General features: G+C 42.7%; 2 protein-coding genes and 1 long non-coding RNA gene across 3 annotated transcripts in view; 2 read left to right on the top strand and 1 right to left on the bottom strand.

Annotated features, from left to right (window-relative positions):
• The window catches only part of LOC146968318 (CD226 antigen-like), a 51,691-nt gene that overhangs the window by 16,670 nt on the left and 12,462 nt on the right, over nt 1–22,559 (top strand). The gene's annotated exons all lie outside the window — the stretch shown is intronic.
• Nucleotides 3,948–9,532, top strand: LOC146968321 (uncharacterized). Its single transcript, XM_085759138.1, has 3 exons — nt 3,948–4,040; nt 6,908–7,237; nt 8,953–9,532. Exons 1-3 carry the CDS (start codon nt 3,968–3,970, stop codon nt 9,027–9,029), a joined length of 480 nt encoding a protein of 159 aa, XP_085615264.1. The 5' UTR covers nt 3,948–3,967; the 3' UTR covers nt 9,030–9,532.
• Nucleotides 19,784–22,498, bottom strand: LOC146968320 (uncharacterized). Its single transcript, XR_015034208.1, has 3 exons — nt 22,367–22,498; nt 22,078–22,179; nt 19,784–19,935 (listed from the first exon to the last, which is right to left on the bottom strand). It is a non-coding gene; the product is annotated as an uncharacterized LOC146968320 (long non-coding RNA).

Genomic DNA, 22,559 nt, shown 5'->3' with positions numbered 1-22,559 from the left:
CGGAAGTGCGACGGCTCGTTTTGTTACCTGGTTACGGCGGCATTCTGAGAGAGAGAGAGCTTGTTTGGTGGACACGGCCGTTGGTCGCGGGCGCTCAGAGTGCTGAAAGCGCGCCCGGTGGACACGGCTGCTAAAACTACCCCTTCAATCGGAGGGAGGTCGGAGTCAGACTTCAAACGTGATACAAGATAGAACTACCCTCGATACTTAACAATACCATCAAGTTGTCTTTTCTCAACACCAACAACGGGTCTATCAGGCTGTACGTGAATTCGCCACCAGCTGACTTGAACACAACGTCATGATAGAGAAGTTGACATACCTGAAATAAAACAATCAGAGCAAGAACACGGCAAATGCGTCTTCTGTTTCCTGCATTTCTTCGTCATTGATTTGTCAAACGAAGGAAGATCATTAAAGCCCACGCGGCAGGCAATACAACATACATGAATGGAAACCATGGAAACCCACCACAGTTTGTGGCCTGTATGATGTAGGTGACCGTGTCGGCTATACGCTAAGTGTTGTCCCATTGCGTAGTAGGGTACGGTCTCTAATTCTAATGCTTGTCACTTCATCGTCAAGGGGAATCTCCCTTTGGAGGCCACTCCAAAGGGAGTGCTGGTATTAAGGGAAGAGAAATGGGACTGGGCCTTTGTCTCTTCCCTTCAGCCTGTATCCACTGCTCTGTCTGCCTCTCTGACTCCTGACAGTCACTGCTACAACCTGAACTCATCCTGTTGTTGATCACATTCAGATGGAGAAAAGAGGCGTTCACTGACCTGTGAGTGTTTTGCAGCAGAGCAGAGACATAAGACCTGCAGAGACATGACATCAACTTTAACAGGTCGACCTCCACAACACTTTAATACAAACATCAGTTATTATATATACTTATATTGATAGGTGTCTCAGTGTGTACTTACAGAGCAGCCTCAGCAGAGATGTGTCGTCCATTGTCTCACCTGCTATATGAGTTCTCACTGCGAGGTCAAAGTAGTCGACAGAGACTTCCTTCCTGTCTTGATGAAGGTGCTATTGACACATGTCCACGAATGCTTCACATGTAGACTCAAAGACAATGCATGCTGATATTTACAGTAGTTCCCACAGACAGAGTGGATGTCATGGCTCTGAAGGTTGAACATGGTTTTTCTGGAGTCTTCACTTTATAAAGTGTGACACAGTTTGTTCTCCAGCTTCCTCCTGTAACACAGCTCATCCTCTTCTCCTTCAAGACTCATCACAGCTTCTTCATCTGCTCCTAGTCCATTCCTGAACTCATCCTCCCTCCTGTTCAGTGCTCTGTTGTCAAGGAAACAGCAATCAGGATTATACTGTCCCATAATATAAACATAAAGATAGAAAAGCATGACCAGTGAATGACCATGTTATCTGGTGTGGTGCAACAGCAGCAGCAGCAGCAGCTGGCCAGTAGAGGGAGCCAGGTGACACCTCACCTGACATCCTCCACCTTCAGCACTGAGACTGAAGTTTCACTTTACTTTAACTAAACATTTACATTTACTAAACAACCACTGAAATATTTATTATAATGTTAACTACTCGTACTCGTACCGACCCTGCTGTAGCTAGAGTGAACATCCAATGTCCACTCACACAAACATATGAAAATAGTTGACTCTTAATCTTTTTCACTTTCTACTGGTATAAATATGAAACTGCCGGTACATAACTTCTTTTCATTCTTTACCAGTATAGTTAGCTACTGTACTGCTGCAAGATTTAAGCAAAAGGATAATAACTAAAAGCTCTTCAAATCATGGGTTAGGGTTACGCATGGTCAATCTGAAAATCTGGCAGACCGACCTCTACAACAGTAGGCTAATGGTCTGTAGGCTATATTGTTAATAAAGCAATAAAATAATAATTTTTAAAAAAGAACTTACCGGAAACTTTCCGTGCTACAACCAGCGAGGATATATTGTGTCATCTGTAAGCGTCAGGACCCTGAGTCGATCTGGCAGCCTGAGCACATCCCGTGTTGTGGAGACTTCAACTACATGTAGTTGAACTACATAGCTAAACTACAATCTGCTGTAACTTAAACTACATTCAATATTTTGTGGTGCATAAAGTATTCCAACTACTTTTACAACTACTTTTTGTAGTTTAACTACTCAATTTACAAGACCTGTATAATATCAATTGTATTATTGTAAAAAGGCCTGAATCATGTAATGACATGTCAAGTCAACGCTGCCTCTGATTGGCTGGCCCTGGTGGTCCTGTCATGGTTTTAAACATTGCTGTTCAAGAAGACACACCGATGTAGAATACGTCGACCTCTTTGTATAAGCCTACCTTTTTTGTTGACTGGTGATTTACATTTCTGGTTTACAAGTTAGTATTGGGGCAGGATTTACATTGTTGAGTTGAGAGGCATATTTCTGCTGTGTGTGAACTTTTTTAAGGTTATATTTAGTTTCATACACACCACATGTTGATTTAACACTGAGTTAAATGAGTATAATGAGTAGAAGAAGTTGCTAAAGCTACTTTTTAAAGCTGTGGTTTAACAAACTACATTTCTCCAGGGGTAGAAATGTAGTTCCTATAAACTACTGCCAGACTCAGCTACATGTGGTTTTACAGAAGCTTCGCTGGCAAAGTAGCTTACTCAACACTGAGCACATCCACCGCCTCTTCTTAAATTTAATTTGGACGGTAATTAATGTGCTTTTTGTAAAACAGAAGTACAAACACTTGAACATTTAATGTTCTCTTGCAATCTATCTGATTTGTTTTGGAAAGACTTCAAAAGTTGGATAACCAATAATAATGTAGATGTGCCACCCCTGACTTACAATAATGTGAGATTTGGTTTCATAATGGAGGACAGAAAACTAGAATATAACATAAATAATTTGGTTATACTCGCCAAATACTTTCTACACAAATGTAAATTCTCAAAAACCACCCCACGTTTCAACATTCTTTTAAAAGAACTGAACCTTTACTTTGATTCATTAAAATCAAAGAAAGCCCTATTGCTGTATGACAGTTTATCAACTTTTACTTTTGATTGATCCCCTATAAGATTTTTTCTTTTCTTTTCCATTGCTTTACTTTAGGCTATATTGTCGTTCTGTTTATATCCTATTCTGTTTGAATGTAAGAAATGCTACTATAATATACGCTCAGTTCTGAAAGCAACAACTTTTGTAACTGCATTATTTGTATTGTATTTTGCACTTTGCAATGAAGCAATAAAAAAAAACAAAAAAACATCCACTGCGTACCGCAGTGAAGTTAGTTTTAAGTTGGATATTTGACAGACATTCGCTCCTTCTCAATACATTCAAAATTCATAGAAAATAACAGGTATGTGTCATAGAGGAGACTTAGCTCTACCATCCTTTCTTGATTTTGAGCCAACAGGTCACATGACCTGGGAGTTATTGAGCTCTAACACTCATATTTACAGTATAAAATATATTAAAAATTCATATAAAATACATGTGACCTGTTGACTCAAAATCAACACAGGATGGTAGGGCTAAGCCTCCTCTATGACACACACCTGTTTTTATTGCATTTGAACACACCTTATATTTTCTATGAATTTTTAATGTATTGAGAAGGAGTGAATGTCTGTGAAATATCCAACTTAAAACTAACTTCACTGCGGTCACTGCCTCTCTAAACCCGGACGTGTCGGTCGGCGGGACCACGGATAGTTGGTGTTTACTGAAGAGTCACGAGCTGCGGATAAACACCGTGAAACACCGACAGACCTCCCCCGCTGCTCTCTGTCCCGCTCCCCAGTGAACGGTGGTGCCCCCTGCCCCCTCGTCTGACGGATCCATTTGCATAAAGTTGAATCGCGGACAACTTTCGGACGCGCTGCACACTCCGCAAATGGCGCCACTTACCCAGAATGCATTGCGGGCGCATCCAAAACGAAAGTAAACCGTTCGACTGTGCATGGCGGCGGACAGTAGAGATGTGTTTCTCCTCAGTGTTGTCGGTCTCCCTGTGTCTCCTGATGTGTCTCCCTCCATGTCGGTCCCCTGACGGTAAGACCTGACCTCTCTGTCCATGTTACTGTAGTTTTACTGTAGTTTTACTGCAGTTACAGTAGTTTTACAGTAGTTAGTTACTGTGCAGACTGAGCAGCTGTCTCATCTCTCTCTGTCTCAACATGGCGGATCCCGCCCCGTTACTTCTCTCCGTTACAGTGTCGCGGTCCTTTGTCTCAACACTTGAGTGCGCCTGGTTACAGACATGGGGACGTTTTGCTGCGTGCAAAATACTGTTGAACTGCCTATTGTCTACTCTGCAAGCTGCACGGATCATTAAAATGAACTAATCGGGGCATTGAGTTATTTCCCCATCTTAATAATTCAAGATCGTAGTATAGGCTACTGTCTTGAGAGCACGTTCGCATTATTGATTTCACTTTCAGATTGTGTGATTGTCTCTCAAAAAACGTCGTGCTCGTACTCAAACTGTGCGCTTATTGATTTCCACCTCCACCACGTGTTTGTGGTTGCACCTGCACTCATGGAACTTCTGCTCTCATATTATTATTCTTCTTTTGTGTTTCATGGCAGTCTGCTGGGAGTGTTACAGTTTATAGCCGTTCATAAAAACAAACATAAAAACACAATTTCAGTTCTTCCTATTAATGCTGTGTTATGTAGAAACTCCAACAGATGCTTCATGACTTCCTTCACCTCTAGACTGTCATCATTTAACCTTTAGCCTTTCCACTTTCCTATGCTCCTCCCCATATCTTTCACACTCTGACAGCACGTGTCTGCTTTAGCCTACACATTTAATTAGCACCACACACTAGTTCACATCTCCCATCTAACTGTTTGCCAGTTCGATGTACTGTCCAGTTTAACCCCGTCATTAAATCTAAACAGGAGAGTATGTGAACATTCACATTTCAGATCAGAGTTTTGTAATAACTGTAATAATCTCTTCTGTGGGAGAGGCGGACTTCCCTTTACTCATGAGTGTAGTAAGGATGTTTCAACATTGTGTCAAATTCTCCTATCACCATAATCCCTATAGTCACAGCAGCAGGTTTGCTGTTTTTAGATCGGCAGGGCAGAGATACTTGTAAGCTGTTCAGCTAACTCTACGAAGGCTCATTATGGGATTTCTTGGTTTCCTTAATCAAACTCATCAAATACACAATCCAACAACTCCACAACGCTCTGGTGGACAAGTTGTGACCTGCACATTCACCACGCTATGAGATAATAACACAACGTTACCACACAGAGTTGTTTCAGAAATGCGTAGCCGGCGATGGGCATTCCCGTCGGGGGCGGTCTCTTTTCGGCACAACGCCGGCAAATCTGGCCAATCAGCTCCGTCTTAAAGGGATAGTTCACCCAAAATTGCTCAACTCATTATCTCCTCCCTCTCATGTGGCCTAAGGGCTGGGAGAAGTTTCAGAGTCCTCCGTGGCTTCTCTGAGTTACAGGGGGTCTCGGTGTAGCAGTGCATGTCCATATGACGGTTGCAAATGGATACCAACTGTCTCGTAACAAAAAGACACACCAAAAAACATCCAGATACCTCCATGCTGCTCGTATGTAATGTCTGTCTTGTATTGAAGCCCCGAAATGCAAAATTGTCCCGAAAAAAATTAAATAAGTCTTCTCGAAGCTCCTCTTCCCGGTTCGTCCAAATTTGGATGAACTGGGAAGAGGAGCTTCCACTGCAAGCTTGAAATATAGACTTAGTTAATTTTTCGCATTTCGGGGCTCCAATACAAGACGGACATTGCATACCAGCAGCATGGAGGTATCTGGATGTTTTTTGGCGTGTCTTTTTGTTACGAAGACAGTTGGTATCCATTTGCAACCGTCATATGGACATGCACTGCTACGCCGAGACCCCCTGTAACTCAGAGAAGCCACGGAGGACTCTGAAACTTCTCCCGGCCCTTAGTCCACATGAGGGGGAGGAGATAGAATTTTGGGTGAACTATCCCTTTAAGCTTCAGTTAAGGCAGAATGAATGTTTTTATACCGACTTGTTGTCTTCCTATTCCGTCTCCCTAAATCGCCCAAATGTGTTTAAAACTGGAATGCCATGTATTGCCAATATACAAACTATAACAAAATATAACAAAATTCCAGTTCCTTAACAGGGAATTTAAATATAGTTGGGGGGGAAATATATTGTAGCATAATCTTGGCTAAAACAACCAGATTTAATGCAAGTACACTTGAATATCTATGCTATTCCTCAGTCACATGCACGGACTACTCAGTACGGGTTATACTCAACATGCATGTTTTTGTTCTACTCACAAATAAATCTGTTGAAATGTCATGTTTTTAAATTGTATTATTTTGCATGGATGTCTGCTTATGACAAAACAAAATATTTACATTTAATTAATTTATTTACATTTACAGTTAATTCCCATCATTCTCATGGAAGGTTTCCAATTTGTAATATTTCCAAAATTCCCCAATTTAATATCCCATGGAAAGTTTCTGGGCATTTACCAGAAATTTACTGGAAATTTTCCGCTCCTTTGAATCCCTAATCAGTGGCAGGCAGTGGCTCAGGTGGTAGCGGGTCGTCCAATGATCAGAGGGTTGGCGGTTCGAATCCCGCTCTGTCCCGGTTGCTGCCGTAGTGTCCTTGGGCAAGACACCTTACCCACCTTGCTCCTGATGGGTCGTGGTCAGCGCCTTGCATGGCAGCTTCCGCCATCAGTGTGTTAATGTGTGTGTGTGAATGGGTGAATGTGATGTCCTGTAAAGTGCTTTGGGTATCGTTCAGATGGAAAAGCGTTATATAAAATACAGACCATTTACCATTTACCATTTAATCAACCATCAGAACAGAAGTTTTCCATAAAGACCCCGATCACTGACATGAACTTCCTGATGTCTCTGGTTTGTTTCAGTTGAGTCTCATTCAGTGAGACCTGGAGACGACGCCACTCTGCAGTGTCGAGCCCCCAGAGGCGCTGAGATCAGTCTGTTGAAGTGGACCAGATCTGACCTGCAGTCAGATCATTACGTCTTCTTCTACAGAGAACATCGTCCGTATCCACAGTACCAGCATCAGTCTTATCAGGGTCGAGTGGAGCTGAAGGATCCAAACATGAAGGACGGAGACGTTTCTGTGGTTCTGAGAAAAGTCAGCGTCAGCGACACCGGGACATACGGGTGTTACGTTGGAGACACGGGAGGTGACCGTCTCGTCGGGACCAATTACCTGAAGGTTCAGTCAGGTGAGTCACAGAGTCCAGACTCAGGTAGAGTCTTGGTGCTGCTGCCAGTGTTTACTTTCTCAATGAAAACTTAAAGGGGCAACCAGGAGTTTTGTTAAAGTGAAGTGTTTCCACACTACATTTATGAGCCTCAGCACCGTGAAATTCTTTGACCGGCGCAAGACAGACTCATGTTTTCATTCATCAAGAATTAAAGTCAGAGGTTGGAAGACGATCACATACCGTCGTAGTTCCCACCATAAACAGAGATTCATACGGCGGCGTTATTCTCATGACTCGCCACGAAACCGAAAGTAAAGAAACGCTGGTCGGCTCGCCCAGCATTTCCACCACCACTAATAATAACAAAATAACCATAGAGACAAAACCATAGATTTATCTAAAATGGACCATTAACAAGTGGTAACGGAGATTCATCCACATTAAAGCAGAAGTAAGTGGTCCGGTCGTTTTGGCTAATGCTGCGTTCCAGGCCGACTTTTGAAATCGTAAATTACAGCTTCAAGTCACAACTTACGACTTTGTAGCGTTCCAGGCAACCCACTCGTGTTTCTCCGACCTGTTTTACCGGTGAAAGTCACTATAACGGCCACTCGTAACTTCAGACCGGTGAACTCGTACCAGATCGAACTGGTGCGACTTCACGGTCGGAAAAATACGAGTTTCCTTGAACGCACCATAACAGTCCTCGTCCCTACGTCGCCACATTCACGGCGTTCCTTGGCTGCACACACAGCCCTGCATGCCGTTCTCTCTCCTCATTGGATAAAAACTGTAGGATACGATAAATGTTTTCTCTTCGGCTCAGAGCAGAGCAGAGTGACTGACAGACCCGTGTTTCAGACCAAACACTCTATAGAAGTGATTGCTGTCGGAAGATACAACTATTTAAGACTTAGATTAACACAAATATATCACTTACTTCTGCTTTAATATGAGACTTTTTTATAACCAAATAGAAACTCCTCGTTGTCCCTTTAAACAAAAACTTTTTGCTGAGGACCCTTTATTCCGTGACTAATTTGTAACGAGAAAGTACATTTAAGAAGTGCTGAAAACAAAAAACTAAAAATCAAAATCTCTGTTTCATCTGACGAGAAGTGACGAGAGCAAAACCTCGGCTTCCCACATTTCTCCTCTTCTCATCAGTTTTCTTGTTGCCCTTTGACTGGAAATTCCAACCAAACGCGACTCAATGCGGCTGGGAGAAAAATATGTACTAAACAATGTGGATTTTTAAAGCAATGGCAATAGTTTATTAAAAACATATTAAGTTAGAAGAGAACAATCATGGTTTATTCAGGCCTGTATGTCATCATAGCCGAGGTTCCTTTTAAACATTCATTCTTATTATACAAGAGTAATTTGTGCATTGAACGACTAAAATGAGACTAAAACTAAAACCAAGAGACTAAATTTTAACTTAAACTAAACTAAAAGACTAAAATGTGACTTTATCTAAATCCAGTCTTTGGTGAGTGATTAAGACTAAAATGAAATGAAAAAGTCTCATCAAAATTCGTTGTCACTGACTGCAGCTGCTTCCTGGTTGTTGATGATGAACCACCACAGATCAGATGTTTGAGTTTTGTCCAGATGTTGATGACTTTGTAGGAAACAGCTGGTCTGAGTCATGTGATCAGAGTGCAGTAGATAATGTCTGACAGGAGTTTGAAGACTGATCAGCTGACACCTCTCTCTGCTTCTGTCTGCAGGAGGAGTCAAGAACACACATGCTGGACTGGGAGTTTGTCTAACAACTGCTCTGGTTGTTGCTTTTACCATCTGCTGATGTCAGTGAGAAATGAAGGAAACACACAGAGCAGATTTCACAACGAGACTGAGAAACAAAGAGCTGATTGTTTCCTGGTGATATCTCACACCTATAACACCCGGTGGCTTCGGTGTATCGGCCTCTTCAGGGACCGGCCAACAACACACCTCTTCATTCCTAATGCTGAAACTGTTCCTGCACATTGTGTTTCATATCTTACTTATACAGCGCATGCTTTGGCATTAATAAGTCTATTTATTCATTTTAATCTGTTTATTCTGTGTAAGGTGAAGCTAGGGATGCACATGATTAACCGTTTAACTGTTAACCGATAACAAGAACTTTGACTGATTAATACTAACGGTTAATTTTTTATTATTAGCTTCTTATGTCGTCAACTCATGGGGGCGTGCAGACTTCATGGGTGCCTCTTCAGTCACATTTAACTCTTTCGCGACCACACTAATTCCTCAGCACATCTGCTCAGGACCACATGTTTTTGGCTATTTGTTTACCTTTTTCTCACGTCGAACCGAACTCTGTACATCACCTAGAAACAAACGGTCTTCACGTGGTTGAAGAGTGACTTTCCAACATGCTCCTCGAAAAAACGGCGCGTTTTTCCGCCGTTTCGTTCGTCAGTACGAAGTAGAAGAAGAAAGCTGGGTTTCTCCAAAAACGGAGCTCCCGCTCTAGTTTCAGAGAAAAACGCACTTTTGTGTCAAGTGGCAGTCGACTCATTTTACCGCTACTCTGCAGTGTGGCGTCTCCCAAATCATTTCTACGGCTAAATAAAAAAAATTTGAAGGCAAATCTGGGGGGTGTGGCAGCCTGGAGAGCAGCGGTGCAGCGGTGTGGGTCTCTGGCTGCAGCGCAGCAGCTCCGTGACACTGCTGTGTGACTGGCCGGTGGTGAGCGCTCTGGGGCGGGGGGGTCACAGCCCCCGCTGCACAGCGCCCGCTCCGCTGCACCGTGAAAACAGCCGTGATAACCGGCTTTCAGATCCGAGTCTCCAAACCAGAAACGTTTGTAACAGCACCGGAAAAAGTCGCCAGATTTGTCGTCGGTCGCTTTTGTCAAAAAAAAAAGTCACCAAGAGGGTTTGGAAAGTCGCCAGATTCAGTGAGAAAGTGGCAACACTGTAGCCGACAGCCGCACAGCGCTGCACGCTGTCCCCAGAGCAGCATTCAAGGAGAACGATTACTCAAACAAAACCAAGATCACACAGTTTATAAAAACATTATGTTTTGATTTTAGTTTAAAACAGTTTTACATATCAGAGGAACCATATTCACACACAGGGTACCTCAGAGTGTCTATTATCCTAATCTGTAAAAAAACGGTTTTGACGAGTTAACTCGTCGATGGTCGCGAAAGAGTTAACAGCAAAAAGTTACACAAGAGGACTGACAGTATGAGCCAGTTATGCAGCTCAGTCCCAGTGAGGGAAGGTCAGACAATAAATGTAGCTACACGGACATAGATGTGATCACCTGTAACAACGGCGCTGCAACAAAGGGGAAAAACAGAACAGTACAGTACTCTGCTGTTCCTCTCTCTTCAGCCTGGTGTTTGGCTGCACTTTGGGTAAAAACAGTTCAACATTGGACCATCTATCCGCCATCTGAGCGTTGATCAGCTGAGACAGAGCACAGTGGATGTGAAGCTGCTCAGCTGTTGCAGCACGTGTGATTTATAACGGCAAAAAACAAAAAAACATTGTCACTTTGATTCCCTGGAAAGATTATTTTAGGTCTATTTATACAATAACAATTGATTCATATTCTAGAACTGCAACAAATCAAAACGAGGTAGAAATGCATAACAAAAATGGGAAAAACTTGTGTTTGAGTAAATGTACAGTATATTAAAGCAGATATCAGTGGAATGTTTTTGTTAATATAAGTCCTAAATAGTCCTATTTTCCGTCAGCAATCACTTACATGAAGTATTTCAGCCTAAACACGAGTCTCTCCGTCACTCTGCTCTGCTGTAACCCGAGGAGAAAATTTTCCTTGTGGGATACAAGTGTTATCCAATGAGGGGAGAGAACGGCATGAAGGGCTGTGTGTGCAGCCAAGGGATGCGCGTGAATGTGGTGACGTAGCACGAGGACCAATTGATGCCTGACAAGGGCGGGGGCTGCTAACTCATGGTGCGTTCAAGGAAACTCGTACTTTGTGTTTTTCCTTCCTGTGAAGTCATACCAGTTCGATCTGGTACGAGTTCACGGGTCGGAAGTTACGAGTGGCCGTTATAGGGAACTTTCACAGACAACAGGACGGTAAAAACACGAGCTACGGGTTACCTGGAACGCTACCAAGTCGTAGTTGTGACTTGAAGCTGTAACTTACGGTTTCAAAAGCCTGCCTTGAACGCAGCATTAGCCGAAACGGCCGTGAAGCTGATATCTGCTTTAAGTAGTTACTGTTAATTTAATTTTAGTAGTTTCACATCCCTTTTTTTCTTTCTTTCTTTTTTCACTTTTCTGTTCTGTTTTAAAATAAATGTTTGTTTTTTAAACATTGTTTTAATAAGCATTTTGATCTTTTAATCTTGTCGGTTAACAGTTAATAATCGGTTAACGAGTGTTGGTCGGAAGAAAAAAATCAAAATGTGCATTTCCTAGTTGAAGCTCAGAAGAAAAAGCAGGATTAGTGAAAAGGTAAAGAGGCCAAATGATGTTAGGTAATGTAGGAACCTGAAAACCATCACATAACAGTCTGTGGAAGATTGAATGACGTGCAGTCAGACGTGAAGCTAAAATGAAATATAGAATTATATTTCCCTAGCCCCCTTAGAAATCCTGCTTCATCATCCACTATGTACAATATGTTTGATTTGAAGTTGCTGCCATGTAGATCACAATATAGCTAATCAAATTAACAAACATTGTTGACATATTGTATACATTGATGTACAGAAGGTTTTATTTTTGTATTTTTGACACAAACTAAGGCTAACTAAGATCACGGCGCTTCACATTAACACACTCTGCACTCTTTCTCTCTCACCAGCTCATATGGTTTCGGCTTAACCCCACGTCTCCTGAATTAAATAAATAAATATAAAAATACAGAAAAGGTGTTTTACTTTGACTTCATTTTTTTTATATATATATTTGTGTATTTATAAATTTCAGTATCTATGTATTGATTGATCCTCAGCCAGATGTTCAGTTCTTCCATAAACTGATCTGAGAGCAGCTCTACAGAGTCCCAGTGTTCAGGTGAAGTGTGGTGCTGCCCCCTGCTGGCTGCTGCTGCAGGTAACACCTCACATCAGCTGAGTGGCTCCAGGACAAACTGAGGCTGAAACTGGTTTAAACTGGACTTTAATTGATCAGTGATGGTGAACTGATCAGACTCTGTGAGGCCGGCTGTATGCCCCCTTGTGCCCCCTTATTAAACAACAGTCCATCAAACCTTTAGAAGTTGAGAAAGAAAATAATAGATTAACCATAAACTGAATAAGGACAAGATTTATTACAGTATTTGAAAAATCAGCTGGAAAAAGCACAAATAAGAAGATAGTTTCATCTCTTCTTCGCTCTTTTCATCCGTGTGCTCACACAGCACCGCAAAGCAAAGCACTCGCCCTGCTCATCAAGCTGGAGTTGTAATGGGCCGACCTGCAATTGTTGAAGCCCGGACCCGACACGGACCGATACACTAGCATTAATTCTTGGTCCACTGGCTCTAAATCTCAGGACATGTCTGCTCCAATTATTCAGCAGTGTAAAGCTCAAGCATGTGGGGGGATCATCCCTATGTTCCCCGGGTCCTATGTTCCCCACTTTGTATGGGACCGGGAACATATGTTTCCCGCTTTTCCCCAAAAGGACCCGGGGAACATGCAATTTTTGTACTCATATCTGAAAGTGGAGTTGTGAGTGACTTGGCATATTTTTGCCTATTTTTGAGTGAGGAGTTTAGTTGTGACTTTAAGTGAGAAGTGTAGGCTAACTGTCCCATTGGTTGGGTTTAGGCAATGAAGAAAGGAGTTGGTTAAGTTTAGTAAAAAGACCAGGTAGAGGCTAGACAGGCCAGATAGAGAGAGTCCAGATAAGTAGAGAGAGTCCATCGACCAGCAACAGCGGGGAACATAGGACCCTTTTTTTGAAAAAAGGGGGAACATAGGACCCATTTTCAAAAAGAGGGTCCTGGGGAACATAGGTACGCTCCCCATGTGGGGGCATTCATATCTGACAGTAGGCCTACATCAAGATAGAGATGAGAACAGGGCAGAAGTGGTGGAAGAAGACAGTATGGCCTGAAAGAGGCTCATGTTGAAGCAGAGGAAACTGGTCCAGGCCAAAAGATTTAAAAAATAAGTTTTGTTTTTGCTCTCCAGCCACAGCTCCACACTAGACCAGTTTCATACACTCCAGCCATTCTTGCTTTTACAATAGAAACCTCAGTCAGTACTAAATCTGCTTTTTTTTCTTTGTTCTTTTTTAAAAGCAATTGAAGCAATGTTGTCTTTTCCCTCTATTTTCTCATCAGAGTATACACCAGAATGCCTCATTTATGTGTTAAAAATCACAACATTTTTCTGAGTGAGTGGCCACTCCAGTTTAGTCTGTGCTGGTGGTTTTGGTAGCTCTGTAGGTTCACCACAACCAACACGGAACCAGTCACATTTTTCATAATATGTGTGAAACCCAAAGAACCACACGAGAGAAAACAAGTGAAGATACCAGAGTTTATTGATGCCACTGAGAAACCAGACCACTGCTGCAGGAACAAACACTTAATAATAATAAAATACAGAAAACAAGAAAGTCAATAAGTTCATCAGCCACTGAACAAATGGTGAACATCATCACATGTAGAAATTAAGATCGAACAACACAAGAGACACGTTGGACTCTGTCCTGAAGGACTTTGACCAACTTATCTACATTGTTATGTTCATATGTTTCATTAAGAATAAACCATGACAACAACAGGATGAGCTGTGGGGGAGGGGCGGCAGCAGCAGGACGTCAGTGGGGGGACAGGTGTGAAGCATAGACTGTAACAAACATGGACGTAGGATAGGTCAAGGTCAAGGTCAAGTTTCAGGTTTCACACATCCACCGTTCGAGATCAAGATCAGTGCATTAATTTCAACAATAAATAAGTAAAACGTGTATAATTAAAAAAACAACATATAAAAGGAATGATCATAAATAAAAGAGAATAAAAATGATCATTAGCTAAACACTCTAAAAAATCAGTTTATGCAATTCACATTCTTTTGTTAAGGAGTCTGATCAGTGTGGGGAAGAAGCTGTTCAACAGGCGAGTGGTTCTTGCTTTGATGCTTCTGTACCTTCTTCCTGACTGCATGATTGTGAACATGCTGTGAGAGGGATGTGTGGGGTGACGTCACCCATTGGTTTTGGGGAGTCGTTTTTGTGACTCCAATATGGCGGCCTGAACAGCGCCATGTTGGATTTACCGGCCGAGAACCCGCCCACTGGCCTCGAAACAGCGGACCTGTCACTCAACGTTTCCACGCCCTAATTGGCCAGAGTTTTAACCTAATAACAGTAAAACGGTAGAGTTTAAAAAAAAAAAAAAAATTCACCCCCCTCAGAGTGTGTGCGGGGGTAGAAATTATCGGTTGAGACCAGAAAACGTTCTGACACCAGGCTTTTAACATGTTTATTGAGGATGTAAAGTGGGTGATTTTAACATGGGGGTCTATGGAGAATGCTGCTTTCTGACACCAGCCCCCAGAGGAAGAAGAGGGGATTGCAGTTTGTTGAACTAGGAAGTGAGCTTCACTTCTCAGACCCACAACTGCCCCCTTGGTGTGAAGGTGTGAAGGCCGTCCTCACTGAAGAGTAGACAACCTCTGACTCTGGTGACTCACTCTGAACAGAGACACACAGTTCAGTCAATTGCATTTCTACCCACGGAATCTGATCCTAATAAAGTGAAAAGACAATATATTTGTAACAGTCAACAGTCTCAAACTTGGGTTTTAAGATGGACAGTCATTTTAAACTGTCAAGTTAGTCAAGTTCAGCTTTTTCACCTTAGGCAGCTGGCAAATGTGAAGCCTTTCCTTTCACAAAAGCACTTTTAAAGAGTAATCCATGCCTTCAACACATTATTGCACATGCATTACTGTAATGCCCTTTACGTTGGAGTCAACCAGTCCTCCGTCACACGTCTCCAGTTACTACAAAACGCTGAGCAACTTTACCTCTGGTCCTGTTTGCTACTTGTCCATAAGTGACGTTGTCCGTCCTCACTGTTGAGTGAAGTGCAGCTGGTTCCCTCTCTGGAAAACAGAACAGACTTCAGCTTTCATGCTGCTCAATACTCGCTCTCTAAATTATAAAACCCTAGGGCTGGGCGATAAAACGATAACGATATATATCGCGATATAACTTACTAATAACTACCTCAATAGCAATATGAAACGTGGTCGATAGAAAGTCGATAGGTTTCATTCATTCATGTTTTGAAACAGCCAATGAAAACGAGAGTTGAGCCGCGCTGAACCACTGGCTGAGCCAACCAGGTTAGATTGACACGGCACAGGAAGACAGTACACAACACAACAACACGTGGTAATGTTTGGGCTGCTGCAGCCTGGCGTCAGCAGCGGGACATCGCCAGTAAAAAAAGAGAGAGAGAATGAGTGTTGCCTCGAAAGAAAAAATGGAGGAGAACTAGGACGAGTGACCGCGAAAAGACGTGGTATGTCATGTTTACATTAACCCCGATTGATGGAACTCTAATACAGTAGGTGTAAACAACCCTAAACTTTAACCACGGAGACAGCAGCAGTCGGAGCGGCTCGCCGTCACACATCAAAGGGAGCGCAGTTACGGCGTCGCCGCTCTGCTGCTGCTGCCGCCGCCGCCACCGCTGCTGCTGCTGCTCCTCACACCAGAGCGACACTGTTCAGCTGTGCCGACCTAAACACTGGCCACTTGCGAGTCAAGCGCTAACCGCGGCGATTTCTCTTCCTATTTCTTTTCCAGCCGGGTTTAGGCTGAGAATGATCGCTAATTTCTAACTGTAGCAGCAGCAGAGAGATGGAGCAGCTCCTGTATGGGGAGCTTATTGGCTCTAGTCTGACCTAACTCCTGTCTGATGTAATGTTAAAGAACGCCTGAACAGCGGAGTGATAATGTCTGTAAAAAGACCCAGTGCTGTTGTACTGTATATCAGCACTCATGTATGTCTCTTGTCCAATCAAATTATTTGGTTGAAACTAACTGTATATAATACCAGTTTTATTTATCTGAAACTGTTATTAGGCTACTCATTGCTTTTATATGTTAATCATTACATCTGAAATGTTCAATTTTTGACGAAAAATAAATATTTAAATCAGAAATAACCTTCTGATATCTTCAAATCTCACTTGTGAGTATGATGGAACATTTAGGCTTGACAAAAACAGTGACTTGAGTCCTATCGTGATATATATCGATATCAACTGATATGAAAAAAATTATCGTGATAGGATTTTTTCTCATATCGCCCAGCCCTATAAAACCCTACTGATTAATAACTTAATTCACTGAAAATTGGATTTTCTTCTTCTGACTGAGTCATGGCAAAACCAGCAGGATTTTCTTACTCCTATACATTATTATTATTATTGCTGAACTTAGGACCCTGATGAGGACGGGACATGTGATGCTACTAAGGTCTATAAATATTTGTTTGTTTTCAGACAATCTTGACACCTCTGCTGTGAACAACAGCCTCAAACACACCATGTGACACCGTGTGCATGAGCATCATTGGACAGAGCAGAAAAAAGAAGAAGCTTCAGACGACAGCTCAGTATTATCTACAGGAGGAAGCTGCTGTTGTGGTTTTACATGTAGAGGTTTAAAAAAAAAGATAAAAGTTGTTAGAGAAGCAGCCGAACGTCTCTGCTCCGTCCACTCTTCAATATCCTGATACAGATTTAATAAATCAATCAATCCCTGATAGATCAATAGACAACACCCATCACCTTCAGTTGGTTATACCAAAGCAGAATCACTGAACGGACAGTTTGTCAGAATAAACTGGTCTTAATGGTGTCAGACCAAACTGGGAGGAGTTGAACTGGTTCTGGTGTTGGACCATGATGGTGAAGAAGAAGAAGAGCAACTGTACCTCTCGTCTTTGATCTGCCGTCTTTGATGACTATTGGTCCGTAGGTGACTTCCTGAGTCCTCACTGCAGAGTAGACGGCAGCTGGATCGCTCTCTGGACGGGACACAACACATTGCAACACTGCAGGAAATGAAAATTCCCTCTATATATTGAATCACCACTGTCTCTCCGTCATATAGTCCACTCCCGGAGCGCAGGAGGAGCAGAGGCCTAACATGCTGTGAATAACTAGATATTTCCCTGTAATACTGTGAACATTTGATCGAGGGTCAATTAAACCTCAAAGACTGGGAAAAAGCCAGTAATCATTCGCACAATCTTTCTTGTCATCAGTCCAACTTAAAACTGTTCATCTAATAATGCTCAGAACAGCACCACACGTCATCAACAGTACAATCAGGGTTCCAGCCCATAATACGGAGGCACAAAACATCTGTTAGCTTTGCCTGGTTTCTATTGAAAAGAGACGTAAACAACTCACCCACTCTCCTCCAGTTATACGCTATGCAGCAACTTTCCGTGTCCAGCACAGAGTCCAGGCACTGACAACACACGTCCGAGGCCGACTGGCAGCACAAACACCTGGTTTAAGCGGCCACCGACAGCACAGACATCTGGTTTCAGCACAAACATCTGGTTTCAGCGGCCACCGACAGGCATTGACCACCAGACTGACCACTTGATTCCCCCATATCCCCCATATCTGTGATGTCTGCTTGTACAGGTAGTCAGCTGGCATGGAGGCGATTACCGAGTGAAATAGAGTCCCGCGCTCAAGGATGAATGTGTGTGTATTACTCCATATAATGCAGCCAAGTTCCTATGTATCTTGCCTATCAGTTTATAAAAGTTATTATCGAGTGTTCACAGGGAAATGAACGGAGAGAATCACATAAACAAGCACGAGATTAGACGCAACGTCACACGCGCGACCGACACCATTCGTTGCCCGGAAGAGACTGTCTAATTTAGTGAAGAAGACATCACGGACACGGCTGAGTTTAATAATAATAATAATAATAATAATAAATTTTATTTAGAAAGCGCCTTTCACGCCACTCAAGGACACTTTACAGCAGTTAAAATCATCAAAAACACAGAATAAATCATCAATAAATAATACCAAAACAAAACACACAGCACGGAATAGACAACATTAAAAAGCACAAAATAAACAACAATAAACACATCAGTAAGAATGAATAATGAAGAGAGCAAATAAATAAAACTGTGCAGAATAAAAGGGAAGTGTTAGGGTGAGGGGTGGGGTGGATAGGCAATTTGAAACAGGTGGGTTTTGATTTTTGTTTTGAAAAGAGGGAGAGAGTCAATGTTACGGATGTGAGATGGTTTATGGAGTTTGAGAACAACACGACTGGTTTCATTTCGATGGGCGCTACTATCCGTTTGAGACCGAGTTCACTGAAGACAAGCTGAAGGAAATGGAGGAGAAAAGTCAAAGAGGGACAGCTGCGGTGGAGACTATGTGCTGGAAATGGAGGCTAAAAGTGACAGAGGGAGAGAGCTGGTGGAGTCTATGTGCTGGACCCGTGGGAATCAAGTGGTCAGTGTGGTGGTCAATGCCTGTCGGTGGCCACTGAAACCAGATGTTTGTGCTGAAACCAGATGTTTGTGCTGTCGGTGGCCGCTGAAACCAGATGTTTGTGCTGTCGGTGGCCGCTGAAACCAGATGTCTGTGCTGCCAGTCGGCCTCGGACGTGTGTTGTCAGTGCCTGGACTCTGTGCTGGACACGGAAAGTTGCTGCATAGCGTATAACTGGAGGAGAGTGGGTGAGTTGTTTTCGTCTCTTTTCAATAGAAACCAGGCTAAGCTAACAGATGTTTGATGCCTTGTATTATGGGATGGGACCCTGTTTGTACTGTTGATGACGTTTGGTGCTGTTCTGAGCATTATTTGTGGCTATAAGTGGCTTTTTGATCGGTGGATAGTGGATCCGTAGACTGCGCTGTTTGTTATGGTGCGGTCATTGCTAAAGTTGCTACAACTAGAGAAGCTAGCGGTTAGCACTTCATCTCTCGGGGGGGGGGGGGGGTCTAACTCGGTGTTACGGTGTGTTGGACCATGGCTTAGATTTACGCCGGAATATCCCTTTAATTGTTGCCCTCTTTTGGTTTAAAGTTATTTTGGCCTACACCATTTTCAGCTTTTGGGCGTATTTACACATTTAGTATAGATCCTACGCAGTGTTTTATAAATGAGACCCCAGATCAGTGCAGGAACCACAGCTGATACCAACACTAGTCTTTTATTTACTGGTACTGAGGTCAAGTCAGAGGTCTATAAATATTTGTTGGTTTTATCTTGACACGTCTGCTGTGAGCAACAACCTCAAACACACTGTCACACCATGTGCATGAGCATCATTGGGCAGAGCAGAAAACTGTTGTGGTGAGAGGTTTCAGTGGAATCAACAGGGGGAAGCTGCTGCTGTGGTGTTACATGCAGAGTTAAAAAAAGATAAAAGTCGCTAGACAAGCAGCTGAACGTCTCACACATTTTATAAACCAATCATTGATAGATCAATAGACAACACTCATCACCTTCAGTGGGTGATACCAAAGCAGAATCACTGAACAGACAGTTTGTCAGAATAAACTGGTCTTAATGGTGTCAGACCAAACTGGGAGGAGTTGAACTGGTTCTGGTGTTGGACCATGATGGTGAAGAAGAAGAAGAAGAGCAGCTGTACCTCTCGTCTTTGATCTCTTGTCTTTGATGACTATTTGTCCATAGGTGACGTCCTGAGTCCTCACTGCAGAGTAGACGGCAGCTGGATCGCTCTCTGGACGAGACACAACACATCACATGAGAGGAAACATTGTCTTTGGTCCAATCACAGCCCAGAGAGGAGCCACAGTCCAGACTCCCCGGTCTGAGCTCTATCGTTCCCATACAGCTGGACATGGTAGTTAGTTGTCCTTGTTTAGTACCGTCTTGTTTAATGAGAGGACTGAAGCCCTTTGTCCTCTTTGTACCAGAAGATTTGACAAGTGTCCAACTCTAGTGCACACAAAACGATACCCCAAAGACACGACGCCCCAAAGACACTCATCTTGATAGAAAAGAGCTCACCTAACTGCTGATGAAAAGCAAAGGCATCTAGAAAAAAATGAATACTTAAAGTTTCGATCCGTATTTTCTCTGTGTGGGCCCCAAAGCTACTAAAACTAAGTTTTGTGCTAACAGCACACAGACGGCAGGATGGAAATTACAGGGTTTCATACATCCTGAAAGGGTTTTTTCTCCATAACAACAGACTAATTCTACAGTAGCCTACCCGCTCGTTACACGGCATAGGAGTGAAATAATTAATTTGAAACATAATGTTCATCAAAATACAATTTTTATCAATTCATAAATTGCATCATTTAACGTTAGCGCACCTGCAAGTCCAGTCTCTTCTCCGCTGTTTTGCTGAGCCTCCTCTCGGTCGTGTGCATTTGCTTTCAACAAAGCCTTTGATAATGAATCAGTGGATCGATTGATTAACATGTTACCATGTGTGTATTTGTGTAGTCTTGTCTGTCATAAACAAGAGATTACAGGTTCACGGGGCGCACGTTTGTGTCGTGGACTCACGGTGCCACAGAGAGGAGAGCTGTGACACCGGGTCAGAGGCTCTGATGCAGGTTTGGTTTTCAGCCACAGTGTGGAAGGAGCCTCCACTCTCCCTGTAACATGTTATAAGTAATTTATCAAACAACATTCCTCTCGCTATAGGCTACTCCTTTTTATCGATCCAATACACAATCTGTTTGTTTATGTTGACGGAGGTACATCCTACAGATGCTCTTTCACATGACAGCGTTTCACCAATCAAATGGAGCCGCTAGCGACGTTTGACTCCGTTTCACCACTCAGAGCAGCCACTCAAATAGCCTCAAATAGACGGTAGACAAACACACACACAATGTTTTGGCTACTCTACCCATAGACATAATACGTATGTCACTCTACCCACCTCTGATAGTACGTTACGTTAGCATTAGCTGGCTAGCTTCTGAGGTAACGGTCATAGACATCTATGGGTAACGGTAACTTGAGTTACCTTCATAATTATCAATGTAGCTTGAAATGTACATCTTGAAGCCTTTCTCCTGCTTACTTCGCGGTGTTGCCGAGGAGGCTTGAACAATCTGCTGAATGTCACTGACTGTGATTTTTGGTAAATCTTGAAGACACCTTGTGTAAAATGCCATCAAATGTCTCTGTTTCCGGTTGCTTCACCTCTTGAGGCTCACATCATTGTCTAAATATGATGTTTGAAGTGTGCAAAACATATGAACAATGAGATATGTCCTATTTTACCACGGGTGAATATTGACAGTACCTGCTGCATTTGATACTACTGCTTCATAAATACAATAATCAAATAAATAGTGTTTAACACTAAAAAAGGTTTGATCACATTAAACACTTCCTATATGTTTAAATGTGTGTACATGGGTGTACTGTGCATTATGACCTAGATTGTCTCTAATAATAGGCTGAGTGTGGAGTGAGTGCAGCTCAAGTATGTTAATAAAAAACAGGAAGTTGAACCACAGAGCTGTTTCACCACAGGGCACAGAGACAGATCAGAGACCAACTGCCCCCCTACCCCACCACCCCCACAGAGACAGGCTGATCTGCCCTTCCTATCTGAGCTGAGGGAGTGATGAACTCTGGGAAATGAAGTCCTTTTACATGAAATATTTTATTTTTCTGATGGATTGATTTTCTATTATGTTGTTGTGTAAAATGTCCCTGAATGCACCGTGGTCCCCACATCGCTCACTGTCCACCAACGTCCTCATAAACACACACTGTAGTTTGTTTACCTACACTTGTGAGGACCATCACTGTCTCAATGTCCAGTCACTGAACAACAACTTCCAACCATCACCCTGACAACAACAAACAAACAAACAAACAAACTCGTTACCTCTGCTCCGTCTGATTGGCTGCTGTTGGTTACGTAATATTTTGACGTCACTGTATGTGATGTCGTCTGTGATGTCATTTCCTCCAACTTCTTCATCATCAGCTGGAAAGAACCAAAATGAACAACAACATTTACAATATAAAACTGATAATCAACAGATAGATTAACAAAGAGATGGAATCTCTTGTCTTTTTGCCACTCAGTGGACGTTCCACAGCAACTTCGTGACGTCACGTGCATACCCTCTATAAGAAAAAATAAGGACTACAAAACTAAACCTATGTCTCACCTGTAGGTTTCCTCTGGACACATCGTCTCACCAGTAGAACCAGTAGAACCAGTAGAATCAGAACAAAGACCAATGCAACGGGCAGCAGCACAGAGAGAAGAAGAGGAGGAGGAGGGGTGCTGGAGGAACCAGGAGGAGAGGATGGAGAGAAAGATGAAGAAAGAGGAGAGGAGGTGGTTGTAGGTCCAGGTGT

This window comes from Trachurus japonicus, chromosome 18 (assembly GCF_045865225.1).
Source record: "Trachurus japonicus isolate A0001 chromosome 18, Traja_1.0".
Lineage (NCBI taxonomy): Eukaryota > Metazoa > Chordata > Actinopteri > Carangiformes > Carangidae > Trachurus > Trachurus japonicus.
The sequence above is the reverse complement of the archived record's forward strand: the minus strand, read 5'-3'. Positions and strand labels throughout refer to the sequence as shown.